This window comes from Taudactylus pleione, unplaced genomic scaffold (assembly GCF_031769625.1).
Source record: "Taudactylus pleione unplaced genomic scaffold, aTauple2 ptg000535l, whole genome shotgun sequence".
In the NCBI taxonomy this organism is placed as follows: Eukaryota; Metazoa; Chordata; class Amphibia; order Anura; family Myobatrachidae; genus Taudactylus; species Taudactylus pleione.
In genome coordinates this window covers 12,080,376-12,100,000 of record NW_028284937.1, presented here as the reverse complement: position 1 = coordinate 12,100,000, position 19,625 = coordinate 12,080,376, and the positions used below count along the sequence as shown (strand labels likewise).

Below are 19,625 nucleotides of genomic sequence, written 5' to 3'. Positions count from 1 at the left end.
CTGCTCCCCCCCCCCGCAGTGCCAGACAAAGACACACACACACAAAAAAAAACACTTATATGAATCCCAGCTCCTGGTCCTGCGCCCGCCGCCATCTGCTCCTCCGTCCTTCCGGGCCGGCCCTCTCTGCACTATGGGATAGACGTCATGACGTCTCTCCCATCACCCACAGCGGGAGCCGGAAGATGGAGCTCATGAGTGAGCTCCAGCTCGGCTCTGGCAGTGGGCACAGCATCAGTCAATGAGAATCTGTCTGACTCGTATTGGCTGCCAAGACAAACGCACTGCCGCTGGGTAGTATGAGTGTACTAACCGACAGCGGTGTTTGTTACTATGTAGTGCGGACCATACTCCGTGCAGTCTGCACTACACTGACCAGTGTCCTGGACCGCGGCCGGCAGTCTGAAGGCGCTCAGGGCACGAGCCCTGCTCAATCCCCCTAGATACGCCACTGCGTATGAGGACACATCTGTACTTTCCAACAATCCAAACTAGGTGCGAGAATCTGAAGAATGGCGATTTATTGTAGTAATAGAATTGAATTACGGTGAAGCTGGAATACAGATAATTAAAAAAACATAACAAACATAACTACAATGTGCACTTCATGTAACTCGAATCCATAAAAATGCAAAATATATAACCATGAGCAAAGTATGCAAACATGACATTACATACACAAGAGCATGCTGTATTATATATGAAATCATTAGCATACAAACAGACATGCCTGAGCGCTTGCAAAGTACAATACAACTATCTTTTAATGCAAGAATACAAACATAAATGAGTTTAATAATTGATAGCAGATGTAATAATAGCAAATATAAGTCTATGATCTTATACCAAGAGGAGTATATATGAATTGGATCTTCTTCATACAGTTCTCCATGTGCAATATGGATGATAGCTCCTTCATGTTTTCAGAATCTAATGAGGAGCACAGGAAGCCTAGATGGGACAAACCTCAGGCAGTGTCTCTAGTATGACGCTAAGCACTAGTTGGAGCTTACAAAAGAAGTGAATGTACACAAAAAAACACTGAATTATACAGAAGGCTTGATAGGGTCACTTATTTAGCATTTAATATATTGATATAGCCTATTGAGATGGTGGTCTTAACAGGTGCATGTGAAATTGACTTTTATGGACACACAGACAGTCCTTAACCAGGAAGCTGAGTTTATTGGTAAATAGCAGTAACAGTGGTAACAGAAGTATATACTGTACAGTGGTGATGCATAGGTTATTAGCGGTAACAGCAGTGGTCATACAGAGTAACTGGGGTCTCACCTCAAAGGAACTTAGTACTGCATGTGTGTGCAGTACTGTGACACTCATACACAGTAAAATGGCCGAAGTCTGCACGTGTGCAGTAGCAGATCAGGTCGGAAGTTGCACCTTCCTGCAGACTATGGGTCCTAGTACCCAGCATGTATGCACAAAGAGGAGACAGTGCAGGAGCTCAATCCTCTCAACACCTTCACTTCACCCCCTCCACCTTCACTCTTGACTCTTTCCCATTACATAAAAACACTCTTCACTCAATTAAATTGTCAAAGTTGACCTGTAACCTGAAAAAGTGTTGTTACATATCAACATATCAGCTATGTTCTAGTCCACATCCCTTCAGGAACACACTTAGGAGCTGTGACATCAGCGATAGTCTCCTTACTCGCTACAAAGGTGATGCTTCCACTAGCTCACGGAACAATGATGTTCGACAGCTATGTGCATAGACCTCCATAGTGCTTTGTGCTGCAGGGCAAGTCTATTACACCTTTGTTATCACACTTTATGTTGATGATTTCATCTCTATTCAGAATATTTATCTCATGTAATGTCTCTTTTAGGTTTAAGGCTTCCTTGGCAGTCTCTGTGCCATATACTCTGTCGCAGTGATAGATATTCAGTGATCAGTCTATGAACATATAAAGTTCTTCTCTTACTGGTACAGCAGCAAATCATACCTGACACATATGGCAGTTACTAAATTTACTTTACCATGCCACAGGCGAGAAGATTTCACCACTGTCAATCCCGGATTTTTGTGCATATCTTTTTAGTGACAAGACAGGCTTTGTAACTTGCAACAGTTCTGTGTACATATATCTTCTTACTTGTTCTTGATTGTCTTCTGGTGACTTGGCCTATTTACAAGAGTCCACATATTACTGTCATGCAATGATTGCATTCATTTGTCTATTGCTGATATCCATTCATTTTAGTAATTGCTTGACATTACCTCGTGGAGTGTTTAGGGATCACAGTAGGTGAAGTTTGCAAATTCTTTATCATACCTTTTTGGGGGTATCTCTTTATTACTCCATATGAAAGACCTGTTCCTGACTGGTAATATTCACTTGTTATTTCAGCTTCTGGCACATTTCTAGTTTCAGTTTTGCCTGGCACCATAACCTTGTGTGGTGTTACGATATACTGATTGTGTTCAACTGAGTAGAGTCATAAAACATAGCACGCTTTGGGTGATTTGTTTGTTTTAACTCTCCATGCCACTGTTTTGTTTACCTGTTGGACTTATGAGTCATCAGTACACAACATTTTTTGGAGTCAAGGATGTATTGGTTGTTGCAGCAAATACAGTCCCTCTTTGGTTGCAAAATGGACTCTATCCTCTTTTGTCATGAATACTTAATTAGGTTAGTCCCTAGGTCAGACACAAACCGTATGTTTTTCATATCAGTGACAACTTCCTTGCCTCTTACTCTCAAGCATAGTATAATTGTCTTGACTTTCATGGCTGTAAGGACTTTGGGTCTAATTCAGCAGGAAACGCAGTTACTTATACGCACACAATCGGTCAATTGTTGCATACTGCGCATGCATCGCAGTGCACGTGCGTGAACTAGCCACTGCGCACGGGACGGCGATCGCAGAGGATACGCAGACTCATGGAAGAGTGATTGATAGGGAGTGCCGTTTGGGGGTGGTGACGAGGGGGGGTGGTCATGTGAACGCAGGCGTACCAGTGCGTTTCAACACCATTGCATGGGCATGCATAAATTAGCCACTGCGATACCAGACTCCTCCTGAGGTCTCAGATGTTACCGATTGTTTCTCTATGTTGTTAAAGCAAATGGATGTAAGTAAGGGGCACTTCCCTTATGTCAGGCTGCAATTGCAATGCCAATGCAAACATTTAAATAATACCGCTGATATTAGCAATGCAGTTGCGTGCATATAAGCAGAATAGCGATCCATAGTGAACCAGGCCCTTTATCTCTATTCCCTCTGACAGATGTAGAATAACACATACTCAGTGATGTAAACAATTTTTGAGTGCAACTGAAATGCCTCTTGGCAGTGGCGTCCCTTCCTGTGGTGTCACCCGGTACAGGGAGGGATGCTGTGTGCACCGCAAAGGGGGCATGGCCATGCAGGAAAGGGCATAGCCTCCGTGGTCCCGTGGAAGGGGGTTTGCTGGAGTGCCGGCTCCCTCACAGTGTCAGGAGCTGAGTGCTGCACATAATGCTACAGTGCAGCAACCCGGCTCCTGTCACTGAGGGGGAGTGTGCACCTTGGCGTCACCCCTTGGTGGGTGACACCACTGCCTCTTGCCTCCCAAGTCCATGTAAAAAGGGAATTTCAGTGCTAATATAATCACCACTATCTTTAGACCTTATTGGTTATTATAATGACATATATAGCTGCAGAGGTTCCAGTTTGAGCTAGTGAATACTCAAAAAAATCAGAACTGACTTAAATGAATCATTAATTTATCAAAGCCCCCCATTTATAGGGGCAAAACATGTCAGAGCAGTACCCCCCGCTTGTGGACACCTTGACTGGGATATTACTTGTCTTTACGGTGAACTTTGGAATGAGTGCCGTCATTTGGCATGACTTCGCTTATGCTATCTGCTGATTTACTGGCAGCCCTCTGGAAGTCAATCATTGCCCGCAGGCTATTTTACTAAAGTCAGCGCAGACATTTAAAAAACAGCCGTCAGCTGACCCCCCCCCCCCCCCCCTCCATTAGAGAGGTGCCTTGCACAGGAACTGGATAACTATTGGAACATCCTCAGAATAGTGCATTAAAGTTTAATGCAGATTATATCATACAGCGGTGCTTGCAGACTTTTGAGCAGGATTATTCCATATGATAAAAAGCTGATGTCATGTGGATATGAATTAAGTCCCGGTAACACAATTTCATGAAAGTACTAAAGACTTAAGAATTCCGCTATTAATTATTATTACAGCCCTCATCAATCAATAGTACACTGGATACTGTTTACAAATTGTTTTTATTTAATTACATGCATGTAATGTGCAGAATTATTATGCATATCTATTGTTATTAAATTATTATTTTGTTAGCTCTGAGTCCTGACTGATATTTAGATTAATTTGTCCATGTACCAGCAATCTTTCCTGTGACTGTCTGTTACATTTAAAGCTGGCTCATTTTTTTGTCACACTTTTGCTGTGCTCCACTTATAACTCTCAGTGTACATTCAGATGTTTTATGTCCCAACTTGTGACATACCATACACTTGTACTTAGGCTTTTTAGACATATTGTCATTTGTGAGTACTGCAGAACTGTCAGCAGTTGCGTATTTATAATCGGTGCAGGGTGTGCGATGGGGTCCAGAGGGGGCCCGCACCGCACACCTTGCATCCATATTATGTTTACCTCTCTGGAGTCCCACGTCAGCGCCGGTGTCAGCGCTGTAAAAATGCCTGGAAAATGGCCACCATGGCCATTTTCCCGTTGTTTTGCGCATGCGCAGTACAGAGGAAATGGGCACCGTGGTAATTTTCCCGGTGACCTGCACATGCACTATAGACTCTTGGCGCACTCTAATGCCGACAGTCTATCAGTGCAGCGCTGCCCATGCTGCAATTAGTGCACTGCTGGCCGCCAGACTATGAGGAGGGTGCCCAAGACGGAGACAGCACACTGGTCCACTTCTCTCTTGAAACGCCCCTGACTGTCAGCATTGGTGTCAACCAGTATGCATTCTTGGAATTGCAGCAGTTTAGCAGTTATGATCTCCATTGATAGCTTAGTCACACTGGATTCCAAAGCCAAAACTAAAATGTAAAATTCAGGCATTAGTTTCTGCATCATTGCCGTAGCAACCTCCTCATCATCCACCTGAGCTCTTGCAGATGTAGATATGAATAACATCTTGTCAATGTACTCATTCATGTCTCTGTATGCACTCAGTTTGGTACCGTACAGTGTATGCCTTAGGTTTTCTCTCCACATGAGACCCTTATCTTCATATGCTGCCTGCTGGGCTATCCACATGTCATGTGCTGTCATTTTCCCATCAAGATTTGGATTGTCACCTGGATCATTTATGATTTAGAAATGCACATGTGTTCAGTACTGTGACAATCTTACACAGTAAAATGCCTGCAATTTGAACATGTGCAGTAGCAGACCAGGGGGTAAATTTACTAAAGTGAGAGTTTTTAGAAGTGAGTTTTAAAAGTGATGTTGCCCATTGCAACCAATCAGATTCTAGCTGTTATCTTCTAGTAGGTGCTAATTAAATGTTAAGTAGAATCTGATTGGTTGCTATGGGCAACATCACTTTTAAAACTCACTTCTAAAAACTGTCACTTTAGTAAATTTACCCCCAGGTCTGAAGTCGCACCTCCCTGAAGACTCTAGTGCCCAGCATGTACAGTATGCAGGGTTTAGTGTGACATCCCAACAGTCAGAATCCTGATGATTGGAATGCCAGCAGTGGAATCCCGATGGTGAAAATGCTGGCGATTTTCGATTAATATTCTAAGGCAAACCCTAACCCCCCCTGCAGCCTAACCATAACCAGGGTTTGTGCTACCATTAGGCAACCTTAGGCAGCCGCCTAAGGACGCCGGCCACTGGGGGGCACCACTTGGAAGCATGAAAGGACGCCTGGGGCTCCGGCGGTCGCTGTGGACCGGGTTTTGTGTTAGGTGTATGTGATATTGTATAAAATATCACAACTATGTGAGTTTTTTATTCCTTTGAGTAAAACATTACACTTTTATAATAATATTGTGAACATACTAGACTGTGCTGTGTAAATATATATATATACATATATATATATATATATATATATATATATGTATATATATATATACATATATATATATATATGTATATATATATATATATATATAAAAAAAGCACTAATCCACGGCACTCACCATTCCTAGTTTTGGGGTGCAACATGGTATGTGACCACATTGTTTAATTAGAAATCACCATAATAACTAATAATAATACTAATAAACATAATAAACAGTGGGGTTTTGGTTCATGAAAGCTCACAGCAACTTTGCTTTTAAATGTGAGACAGTTACCAAGCACACCTGTTGCAAAGCACCTAGGAAAACAGCTGACACAAGTTAGATAACTAGTTAAAAGGGGTGCATGAGAGAATGTGATCACAAAAATGATTAATTATAAAAATTAATCATAATAAACAAAAAGCATTAATCCACGGCACTCACCATTCCTAGTTTTGGGGTGCTTGGTAACTGTCTCACATTTAAAAGCAAAGTTGCTGTGAGCTTTAAACCTTGATAACATACCCTGAGTTTAACACTAATGTGATGGCTATGTCCATGTTATAATTCTGAGCAATAGAGTAGGGACTTGCAGTAAAGTGGGGTCCCGTGACGATGGGCTGCAAGCTTAAATGCATTGATCAATTCATGAACCAAAACCCCACTGTTTATTATTATTATTATTATTATTATTATTATTATTAGTTATTATGGTGAGAGCAGAGCCCCTGTGATTTATGTTTATATATATATATATATATATATATATATATATATACAGCCATGGGCAAAAGTTTTGGTTTTCACAAAGTTTGCTGCTTCAGTGTTTTAGACCTTTTTGTCAGATGTTACTTTGGTATTCTGAAATAAAATTACAAACATTTCATAAGTACCAAAGGTTTTTATTGACAATTACATTAAGTTTATGCAAAGAGGCAATATTTGCAGTGTTGACCCTTCTTTTTGAAGACCTCTGCAATATGCCCTGGCATGCTGTCAATCAACTTCTGGGCCACATACTGACTGATGGCCGCCCACTGTTGCCTAATCAATGCTTGGAGTTTGTCAGAATGTGGGTTTTTGTTTGTCCACCCACCTCTTGAGGATTGACCACAAGTTCTCAATGGGATTAAGGTCTAGGGAGTTTCCTGACCATGGACCCAAAATTTTGATGTTTTGTTCCCCGAGCCATTTAATTATCACTTTTGCCTTATGGCAAGGTGCTCCATAATGCTGGAAAAGGCATTGTTCACCACCAAACTGTTCTTGGATGGTTGGGAGAAGTTGCTCTTGGAGGATGTTTTGGTACCATTCTATATTCATGGCTGTGTTCTTAGGCGAAATTGTAAGTGAGCCCACTCCCTTGGCTGAGAAGCAACCCCACACATAAATGGTCTCAGGGTGCTTTACTGTTGGCATGACACAGGACTGATGGTAGTGCTCACCTTTCCTTCTCCGGACAAGCATTTTTTCAGATGCCCCAAACAATCTGAAAGGGGATTCAGCAGAGAAAATAACTTTACTACAGCCCTCAGCAGTCCAATCCCTGGACCTTTTGCAGAATATCAGTCTGTCCCTGATGTTTTTCCTGGAGAGAAGTGGCTTCTTTGCTGCTCTTCTTTACACCAGGCTATCCTCCAAAAGTCTTCACCTCACTGTGCATGAAGATGCACTCACACCTGCCTGCTGCCATTCCTGAGCAAGCTCTGCACTGGTGGTGCCCCGATCCCACAGCTGAATCAACTTTAGGAGATGGTCCTGGCACTTGCTGGATGTTCTTGGGCGCACTGAAGCCTTCTTCACAACTATTGAACCTCTCTCCTTGAAGTTCTTGATGATCCGATAAATGGTTGATTTAGGTGCAATGTTACTAGCAGTATTATCCTTGCCTGTGAAGCCCTTTTTGTGCAAAGCATTGATGACTGCACGTGTTTCCTTGCAGGTAACCATGGTTAACAGAGGAAGAACAATGATTTCAAGCTCCACCCTCCTTTTAAAGCTTCCAGTCTGTTATTCTAAGGGGCACATCCACTAGCAGACATAGAAACGACTGCACGATTACGACATTGTAATCATGCAGTTGTTTCATAGTCTGGTGTTGTGCCTACACTGAACGTTCAGTCGTTCAGTGTAGGCACATCAATCATACCCTAACATGCTCAACCTGTTATCGTCAGGTTGACGAGCATGTTCGGGCGATGATTGATGTCGGAAACGTCCAGCAGGAGCGCGCATCGCTGGTGGTTTCCGACATTTGCATCCCCGATGTGTGCCCGATTACTGAACGATTGCTCAATTACAATGTCGTAATCGTGCAATCTCTCTATGTTATCGGGTAGGGGATATGCGCCTTACTCAATCAGCATGAGAGTAGTCTCCAGCCTTTTTCTCATCAACACACTCACCTGTGTTAACGAGAGAATCACTGACATGATGTCAGCTGGTCCTTTTGTGGCAGGGTTGAAATGCAGTGGAAATTTGGTTTTTGGGATTAAGGCCCTGATTCAGAGCCGGACCCTCCCATGGGAACCCCTCCGTCTGGGCAGCCACGCCCCCGGCACGCCCACCAAAGGGGGCATGCTGTCAATCACCATCGACAGCACGCCCCCTTTGGTGCGAGACCCATAATGATGGCTTGGCCGTCGTTATTCGGGTCTTGCGCATGTGCACTTGGGCAACATTGACCCGCTTGCGAGTGGGTCTGAATTAGGCCCTAAGTTCATTGTCATGGCAAAGAGAGACTTTACAATTAATTGTAATTCATCTGATCACTCCTCTCTGGAGTATATTCAAATTGAAGCAGTAGACTTTGTGAAAACGAAGACTTGTGTTACTCTCAAAACTTTTGGCCATGGCTGTATATGTGTATATATATATATATATATATATATATATATATATATATATATATATATAAATATAATCACCCACAAATTATCAACTCAACAAAGACAGTTCTGACCACAACCACAATAAGTCCTAAATATAAAGGGAGAGAGGGTCTATAATGGCTTCAAGACGCTGATATAAATCACATAATCGCACCAAAGCAAAATGTAATAGGCTGCCAAAAACACCTAGTCAGTCAATTTACATATACAGGGTAAAACAATATCAGAAAATATTTGTTATTGGGGCATTTTCCCTTCAGTTTTGTCTTCATCAAGTGAAATGCATGCTCCAATCAGATTCAGGTCAGGGGATTGACTTGGCCATTCCATAACATTCCACTTTTTAGCCTTAAAAAACTCTTTGGTTGCTCTTGCAGTATGCTTCGGGTCATTGTCCATCTGCACTGTGAAGCGCCATCCAATGAGTTCTGAAGCATTTGACTGAATATGAGCATATAATATTGCCCGAAAAACACTTCAGAATTCATTCTGCTGCTTTTCTCAGCAGTCACATCATCAATAAATACAAGGGAACCAGTTCCATTGGCAGCCATACATGCCCATGCCATGACACTACCACCACCATGCTTCACTGATGAGGTGGTATGTTTTGGATCATGAGCAGTTCCTTTCCTTCTCTTCTCTTCCCATCACTCTGGTACAAGTTGATCTTTGTCTCATCTGTCCATAGGATGTTGTTCCAGAACTGTAATGGCTTTTTTAGATGTTGTTTGGCAAACTCTAATCTGGTCTTCCTGTTTTTGAGGCTTACCAGTGGTTTACATCTTGTGGTGAACCCTCTATATTCACTCTTGTGAAGTCTTCTCTTGATTGTTGACTTTGACACATATACACCTACCTCATGGAGAGTGTTCTTGATTTGGCCAACTGTTGTGAAGGGGTTTTTCTTCATCAGGGAAATAATTCTTCTGTCATCCACCAGAGTTGTTTTCCATGGTCTTCCGGGTCTTTTGGTGTTGCTGAGCTCTCCGGTGCATTCTTTCTTTTTAAGAATGTTCCAAACATTTGATTTGGCCACACCTAATGTTTTTGCTATCTCTCTGATGGGTTTGTTTTGATTTTTCAGCCTAATGATGGCTTGCTTCACTGATAGTGACAGCTCTTTGGATCTCATATTGAGAGTCGACAGCAACTGATTCCAAATGCAAATGTCACACCTAGAATCAACTCCAGACCTTTTACCTGCTTAAATGATAATGAAATAACGAGGGAATAGCCGACACCTGTCCATGAAATAGCTTTTGAGTTGATAGCCCCATTACTTTTGGCCCCTTAAAAAGTGGGAGGCACATATAGAAACCGTTGTAATTCCTACACCGTTCACCTGATTTGGATGTAATTACCCTCAAATTAAATCTGAAAGTCTGCAGTTAAAGCACATCTTATTTGTTTCATTTCAAAGCCATTGTGGTGGTGAATAGAGGCCAAAATATGAAAATTCTGACAATGTCCCAATATTTATGCACCTGACTGTATAAGGAATAGGCTATTCCTTATATGTAGGGATCCATACCTAAAGGAAAGCCAGTGTGTACTATATTCACAGAGGAATCTCCAGGGAAAATTTTACTGTATTCCATGCAACACAGTGGCTAATCTGTAACAATCTAATACATTTTGGAATGTTTACAATGTATCAATTGCATTAGCCCTATTCAATCATTTTTTATCTGTTTGATTCACCTTATTTCTTAGAGGGCTTGATCAACTCTCTGAGTTATATGGTTTTTATTCCTATCCCATATGGTATTATTTGGTACTATTGATTAACATATGTATGTCGTGCATTTATCCATGTTTTTTAATAAAATATTTTTTTGCTATTGATGTGTTATACCTATGTCCCAGCTTAGGTATTAGAGCGCATTATCCCTTTCTTTTTTCTAGTTTTCAAGTGAGGTTGACAATCACCTCTTATATATATCTGCTGCATTACTACTTGATCCCTCTGTTTAGGCAGGCATATGCTGAGTACTGCTAGGGCATTTTCCCATAGGTGTAACATAAATAGATATAGACACCTCTCCAGGTACGCCACTTTGTAGGTGTGTCGCCTGTGGGTACTGGAGGGATGCTGCAATAATGTGCAGTAATGATGATGACCTTTAGGCACCATCAGGCAACTTTAGATTGGCTGATTGACCTCTCCTGCAAATTGTACTTAATTCATTCTTTAACCTTTATTCATTAGCTTTGTGGCTATATTACAGGATATTGCTACAGCTGTCTATTCTCATTACTTTAATGACATTTACATTTGTACTACTGCAGGAAAGAAATTCCCCACTGGATTTGTAAAGGGGAAAACAATGGGTGGGGGGGAGGGGGGCTTTTTGTATGTAATTACATTTTATATGAAAACTGCAGCTTGCATTTATTAATAATAGTGAAAACATTATTCTCTCTTATGTACATGACACAGCATGATATTATGGTAATGTATACAAATAAGGTAATGTCATTTCAGCATTTGCTACTAACATTGTAAAGCCACATCTCTACTCTGTCAAACACTAGCTGTACATATACACACTTATATATCTGCCTGACCCATCTTGTGATACTTCCAACTCAAAGGGGTATATTTACTAATGTGCAGGTCTTTAGAAGTGGAGATATTGCCCATAGCAACAATTTGATTATAGCTATTATCTTCTAGAAGGTGCTAGATAAATGTTAAGTAGAATCTGATTGGTTGCTATGGGCAACAACTCCACTTCTAAAAATCCGCACTTTAGTAATTATACCCCAACATACTCACATAGACAGGGCCAGATTAATGAGGCGAATGGAGTTACAGCTCCAGGCCTCAACATAATAATAGTCCCATCTTCATGACAGCATGATGATGACCAGCTACCCAGCTGGCCACACAGTCAGCCATAAATCATAAATATTAAAATTATATTTACTCACAGAAATGCAATTTTTTTACTTTTAAGTATTTAGGTAGACATTGGGGCTGATATGTACACGTCCACATGACACTAGTCACATCCACACAACACTGGCCACACCCACACAACACTGACCACACCCGCATGGCATTGGCCACACCCGCACAACACTGGCCACGCCCACACAGCACTGACCACGCCCACACAGCACTGGCCACACCCACACTCACTGGCCACACCTACACAGTACTGGTCACACCCACACAATGCTGGTCACAGCTTCTACTCTACTTACAATAGGCTTTTGGTCATTTTGAGCCCCAGGCCCATCTGACTTTTGTCTGGCCCTGCACATAGGTAGGCTCTTTCAGTTACTGCATACAGTATGTAATTTTTTGTGTACATTCAGAGCTCAAATGCATCCAACTCTAAACTAGACTTTATTCCTTTTTTTCCACTTTAACCTTCATTTATTTTTATCATTTTGTTGCTTAGTAACATAGAATATGATGCTATTTTCTTTTGCAACAGGCACCATTGAAAACTGAAGAGGTTTACTTTGCCACTGAAGAGATCCAGCTGTGACGTAGGACTCGCTGAAGCCACACAATACTGTCCTATTTACCTTACATTCCCCTGCTCTGCTTGGCCAACTTTAAGCTAGAGTACAGATATTAGGTTCTACAAAAGCAGATTCGTTCTGGGTCACCAAGATTCAGGCATACAAATGCACCATAGATGAAAGTCTGTGTCACCAGTGAAACGTTCACCAGTCCTACACACAGTGTTCATAATCAGCCAGCACAGGAACTTTTCATCAGATATTTTGGATAATCAGCCCTTAACTTGTTCATAATACAAAATTATTTCTTCATATTGAAAAAAACTTACTTGCCAAACCGACTGACTCCATTTTATTTGATGTCCAGTTCCAGCAATGGTCTAACATCTGTACACCAGTGTCTTGTGCGCCCACGTATATCGGACTGCAGTGTTTACAGAATCAGCCGACTGATAAATATATATATTTTATTATTTTATGTTTATTTTTTATTGTTTTTTCTTTTAAAACATGCTTTTATTGAATATAGCTTTTTATGAAACCCTGTTCTCTAAAAATAATCAGTGCCACGAGGTGAAATGAGTTTCAGAATGGGATGACCATGGGTATCACACGGCACAGACAGCATTGTCGACCCAATGAGTGTTGAACACTGCTCATGTTGACTCTACCCATTTTGTCCATACAGTGGTCTATACCATTACAGATCAAACCTGGTCACGGTGCTCATGAGGTTATTTTCCTTTGTCCTCATACAATATGTTGCTATACACGTCTGTAGTTCAACTACAGTAGATCCGCCATGCCGTTGCTGTAAATACGGGTTCTGAGGCTATAAAAACACTAAAAAATGGGAAATTAAACAATAAAAATGTTTTAATATCTGCCTTATTCTCAGAGAGCCAACATAAATCCCAGCCCATTACACCACATTACGTTGAAGCACTCAGTTGATGCTGAAAAGTTAATGTGATACATTTATGGTCACACTCTAGCTCTTTTGTAACTTAAGAATACCTTGAAATCTGCCTTTTGCATAATAAGTGGAGAATTTGGATATTCACCACCAGCTGGGTACCGGGCCGAGAAACATTTGTAAGAAATATTACATAGGTGTTTTTTGCTGGAGACTTGTAATGACTGACAGCACTGGTGAATGACGTATTTTCTGACAACAGATGCAATGGGGGAAGAAGTTTTTGAAACTATGTATGTAAGTAGAAGATGTATTTATAGACCCTTTTCTTATAGTGTAGGTGAGATGAAAAAGAAGTTGTTAATTATTACTTCTTTAGATAAAGAGCTTAGGGCATCTAAACTGTGAGATGCTTACAACTGTTAACATAAGGAATATATATGTGTTATTTCAGATACCTAATTAAACATGGCGGGGGTGGTGAATTTTAATGCTTTGTTCTATAAACTATGACATATCAATGTACGAAATTGAGTCTTAAATTTGGACACTTGAGTGGATATCTATGAAAATAAGTGCAATGGAAAACCAATCAGATGTTGACTTTCATTTTCAAAAACTGTGGTCAGAAAGTGACAGCTACAATCTGATTGGCTGCCACTTGTTTCCTCTGCAACAGGTTTTATAAATGTCCCCCTCTGTCTATACTAAAAGTTTTTTATTTTTGTTTTTTGTGCAGAATAAAAGCAGATTGGAAACCTGCTGCTGGTGATAATAACCTGGTTTGCTCTTAGTGCCAAATTCACCCAAAGGGGAGCCTTATTGGTTAAATAATGACATAAGTGAATTTTGTTCCATATATATAGAACTATTATGAAAACAAATGGTACAATGAACCAACTTTCTACAACTAATTTTTTTTTCTTTTTTAATTTTATTTTTATTTATTTTTTTGCCATGGCGGTCGCGAGACTATACCTACAAGATGAATAGAATGCCTGATTTTCCTCTGGAATTTTACTGTGAAATGATTTGTACTTCAAGTAGAATAAGTGTAGCATGGAGACGGATCCGAGAAATGACTATGTACTAACGGATGCGGCAATAGAATCACTGATTTCAGTGATTAGTGAAGATTCTTCTCATCAGCAAAATGGCAAGCTGATGTGATTTCACTACAAAATACATTAATCAAAGACAAGCTGTGGATCAAGTGTCTGAAAAAAGCCTCAAGTTTACATAAACCACGACTCACTCTGGCGAATGGACAGTGACAATTTCTTCCTTCATAAAAGCAGCAATTTCACTACTATTGAGACAATTTTGCTTCATTTTGAGGAGATTCATTGGTGTTGGGATATTTTGTAATTTCACTCCCTACACGCTGGATTTTTCTCTGAAGAACACTAGTGACTTGCTGTATTACTGGGATTTTTGTCTTTTCCGCTGAATGCTCTACAAAGACAGACTCCATGTCTCCTTCATTTCTCATCACTTGCCAGCCAGCGCCAAAGTTTTATCGGGGGCCGGTGTGTGGCATATTCCCAGCATTTCATCATCTAGGCTACCACAAATGTCTGCGGCTTTTACAAATGCATCATTAGAATTCAGGCTTCATGAATGTGTGTTTGTATGTTAGTTTCTATTTTTTTTTATTAACGTCCATGTTTTTTTTCTTTTTAATTAATAACTGTGAGCCCAAGACAGGTAAATGTTGTTCAGCAGTATGTTTCCTCTCCTCATTAAAGAAGCAGTACTAGAACGGGCATAGTAAAAAAAAAAAAATGACCTTTAAATAATAAAAACATCAAGCTATCACTTTGTACAGCTGTAGACCTCCAACTTCGTTCAATCAAAACATATTTATTGAGCAAAGTGTAAAAATAATTTAGTTATCTGTGTAGTAGATTGGAACTTGCTATGTGTCTATGGGACTGAAGAATAATTTCAGGCCTTGACAATTATAATGCAAGTAACTATTTTAACTTGTAGTTATACAATTGAAACTCTTTTACCTGTTCCAAACACCAACTTATCATATAGATACTGATAAAACATATACCACATATGAAATCTAATCAAATTAAAAATTAGGTAGTTAAGAGCACTTGTGAACTGGAGGGTTTAATAGCAGACACTTGCTAATAAATAATGTATTTTGACACCAGTAGCTATTCATTAACTTATCCTGGGTAGAGAATGCACTAAAATCACATACATTTCTGATTTAAAAGCACCATCATTTATTTGAAATTTTAACCTCCTCAGAGGTAATATATACCTTAACAGAACAGTTCTTGATCCTCTCTCGGCTATACAGTATGTGTATTTTTAGACATTGAAGTATAGGGTTTAGACATTGAGTTATACCATTGCCACGAGTGTACATTCTATGTACAGTATATATACTTTATACAGTTTGCAGATATGCTCTCTAATAACTATTTAGTGACAAAATCTAGTACTGCTTCTTTAAACTTATAGTGATAAAAGTCAAACTGATTTGTTACTGAGTAAAAAATTACAAAGTTGTCACCTGAAAGTTTTGATGAAATTGAATAGGTCATTACTAAATATGGAGAAATGCATTAAGCTCATCAGCTCAGGTGAAACGCGTGAAGCTACAGTGCATATTACCACAAATAAAAACACTCATTTTAGGATGTTGCTTCTTGCATCAAAGAAGCCAAAAGTGGAACATTTTTATGTTTGATCTCTTTTCTTTTTTACTTCTACATTTATATGATATACCACATGATATTTGTAATTGGAAAATCTGGACAAATTACGACATGCCCTGGGCCACCAAAGCACACCCTCATCTGACAATGTTACATCCATTTTTGTGAGGTCAAACCCCTTTTGGCTGTTGGAAATCTGGCTTTTTGTCAATTATTAAAATATAATGAAGGTCATTCAAGAAAACTGTTGCACAAAATAAATGATCTGTAATATATAATAATAACAATATGGGGTCTATGTGCCTTGGAGAGAGAGAAAGTGGACAGAGATAAAGTACCAACCAATCAGCTCCTAACTGTCAAAGTACCAACCACTCAGCTCCTAACTGTTATTTTTCAAACAGCCTGTAAAGTGACAGGAGCTGATTGGTTGGTACTTTATCTCCACCCACTTTATCTCTCTCCAAACCTTAGTACATAGACCCCTATGTTTGTTTTTTATTTTCTAAGTTGTAGTGAAAAGATGACAGCATTGTTCTGATTTTTACTTGTGCACCAATTTTCATAAATGTCCCTTTACTGCATCTATGTCCTGTATTATTTACCATACATCCTATTATATATATTGGGTTGAGGACAAGTTACCTCAGATTCACGACATGTGAATCTAAGGGGACTTGTGGTAGATTTACCATCTTCAGTGAAGGTATATTATAATTAATCTATTGTAAAATGTCACTATTGATAGGTGGTGACCTCACCATTCACCAATCAAATAGATTTCTCTGGATATTGACTTATGGAGGTTTCCAATGTATCATAATAAGGTTTTAATCAGAGGATAAAGACACTGAATGACTTTTCTCACTGTTATTTTCTCAATGAAGTGTGATACAATCCCGTAAGGACACATAAGATCGTGGATAGGAGAGTTCTTGGAAATAAAGAATAACTTCTCCTTTCATTATGTATAAAAAGGATTGAAAAGAGTATAAATATATATATGTAAGAAACCATAAAGACTGCAGTATTATCTCTCAGAAACTCACATTATTTTTACATGGTTCAAATGTGATGTATTTTGACAATTTTGTCTGTAAATAGATACATTTGCTGTTCTTAAGTGCAAATTGAAAACAAAATTTTTCATTTAAAATGGTGTTTGTTCGCCAAAATAATGTTTGCCAAAAAGGAGAAAAATAACATTAAAATAAGATCTTATACTGATTCACTGATGGTTTTGCTGTGTCTCTGCATTGTATTTCTTTATTATAGACTTCAGTAATAATGTATTATATAATTCTACTAACCTGCCTGTCTGTGACAAGCTTAGTAGGTGTGGGACGTCTCAGGTAGGTAGGACAGCCCTGATGGGAGGGGTCAGAGCTCAGACTAGCTGCCAGTAACTGTAATGTAAGTGCTACTTAGTAAAGAATATTTTTTGTTACTCCTTCAGATTTGCATCTAACCTTTCATTAGCACCAATATACATCTATACATCTACAGTGGTAAAATGGGAACATTAAGAGGCATTTTTCAGAAATGTTATGTGAAACCGAATGGCCACCTAACGGCCTACATAGCAACTGACCAGATCACTGGCAGGGATCAGAGGTCAGGTGTGTATCACAGCTTCCCAGGTGTATCTGCCCACCCCCAGACTCCTGTGTCAACTAGCCAATAAGAGTCAGGGAGGCGGGCAGATAAACAAGGGAGGCAGCTGATTGCTCTGCCGGTGGCTCTGATACACTCCTCTGATCCCCACCGGTGATGTCACCGTTCCTGCAGACTCCCAGTAATATGAAGATTTACAGGCACAGTTAGAGGCTTAAGTTTTCCTGCTCCCCTCTGCTGGTTTTGAACACCGTTACAGCCTCGCCATTACAACCGCCACTGCAACTGACCCAAAATAGATTGCTCCAATTATTATATATATATATAAATATGCCACTACAGTAGGCCACCTTGGCCAAGCCACTCATCCACCTTCAGCACTAACTTACCTAAGGCAGTATGTATCAAGTCTTGGAGAGAGATAAAGTAGAGTAGTTACACAAAATAACCAATCAGTGTCTGTCATTTCATAGACTGTCTATAAGCTGATTGGTTGCTTTGGGCAATTTCTCCACTTAATCTCTCTCCATGGGATGTTACATCTCCCTCCTAATCATTTAGCCGCAAACTGCTATTTCAACACATTCTTCCAGGACAGTGAGGCAGGTGCCTGCACGTCCGTGGGGCATGCATGGCTTCATATATTTACATTGGAAAAATAAATGCAGCTTCATCACAACTAAGTAAACACAGAAAGAGGATAACATACAGAGAAGAAAAAAAGACACTTATAAAGTATACTAAAGGAGAAAGCACTGTAACTATTAGAAAGATAAAACACTGGGGGGTATATGTATCAAACCTTGGAGAGAGACAAAGTACCAACCAACCAGCTCCTAAATGCCATTTTACAGGCTGTTCGATAAATGACAGAAGCTGATGGTTGGTACTTTATCTCACTCCATTTTATCTCTCTCCAAACTTTTATACATCCCCCATGGGCATAGCTATAGTGGGTGCAGGGATTGCCATTGCTAAAAGGCCCAGAAGCCTATGGGCCCTGGACCCAGGTCATATAGTCAAGTTTCTGGAATTTCCCACTAGGCAATTGGCCTGTTTCCAGGCCTTAAAAGGGGAACTTGTTAGTGCTCATATAGGTTGCAATCTCTATCTCTCCCCCTTTGTAGAGCTCCACAATGCTATGATCCATTTCTCATGCTTTCGTTTCACCCTCACAGGCACAACTGAGGTAATCACTGAGCTTGACACCGTCAGTCAATAGGCTTCTCCTTGATTACAGCCTTTGTAAAGTGAGTTGGGACATAGTGAACAATGAGGCATAATATGAACTGGGGGCACTTTAATGTGCCATAATATGTACCGGGGACAAGGTGTGACATAATGTGACCTGGGAGCACTGCTTGACATACAGTAATGTGTACTGACAGCACTACAATGTGGAATATTGTGAAATGGTGGGACTGCAATGTGGCATAATATGAGTTGGGGGCACTGTGGGTGTAATGTGAATTTGGGCACTACTATGGGGCATAAAATTAACTATGGCACTACTATTGGTAATAACATTATCAAGGCACTATTATGGTTAATAAAATGAACCAGGGCACTACAATGGGGTGTAAAATTAACTTGGGTATTACTATGGTTCATAAAATAAATTAGCGCACTTCTATGGCACATAAAATTAACTCGGACGCTACTATGGGGCATAAAATGAAGAACTGATGTGATACACCCCTAAAGGAGAGCCAAAGAGAGAACATACAACATGGTGTAGGCAGGAAAGGGGGGTTTGAAATAAAAAATGGTCTGTGCATGGAGGTCGTTCATTGCATCGGCCCGTCTGCTGTGCTGCACAGCAGATGGGACGATACAATGAGCGATGCCATGCTGCTAAATGTAACATAGAACAATATATTGCACAATTGTACACAGGATCATGTAGTATGTACGGCAGGTCGTATAATGCATGGTGAGATAAAGAAGCTGATTGGTTGGTACTTTATCTCTCTCCAAGGTTTAATACATCTAGCCCTAAAGGAGA

At 40.1% G+C, this 19,625-nt stretch overlaps 1 protein-coding gene across 1 annotated transcript in view; it reads left to right on the top strand.

Moving 5' to 3' along the window:
- Positions 1-17,219, top strand: part of LMTK3 (lemur tail kinase 3) — a 134,999-nt gene extending 117,780 nt beyond the window's left edge. Inside the window, exon 15 of the mRNA XM_088450960.1 lies at positions 12,379-17,219. Within this exon, the coding sequence (XP_088307086.1) occupies positions 12,379-12,395 (17 nt within the window). The 3' untranslated portion in view covers positions 12,396-17,219. The remainder of the gene's footprint in view (positions 1-12,378) is intronic.
- The last annotated feature ends 2,406 nt before the right edge of the window (positions 17,220-19,625 follow it).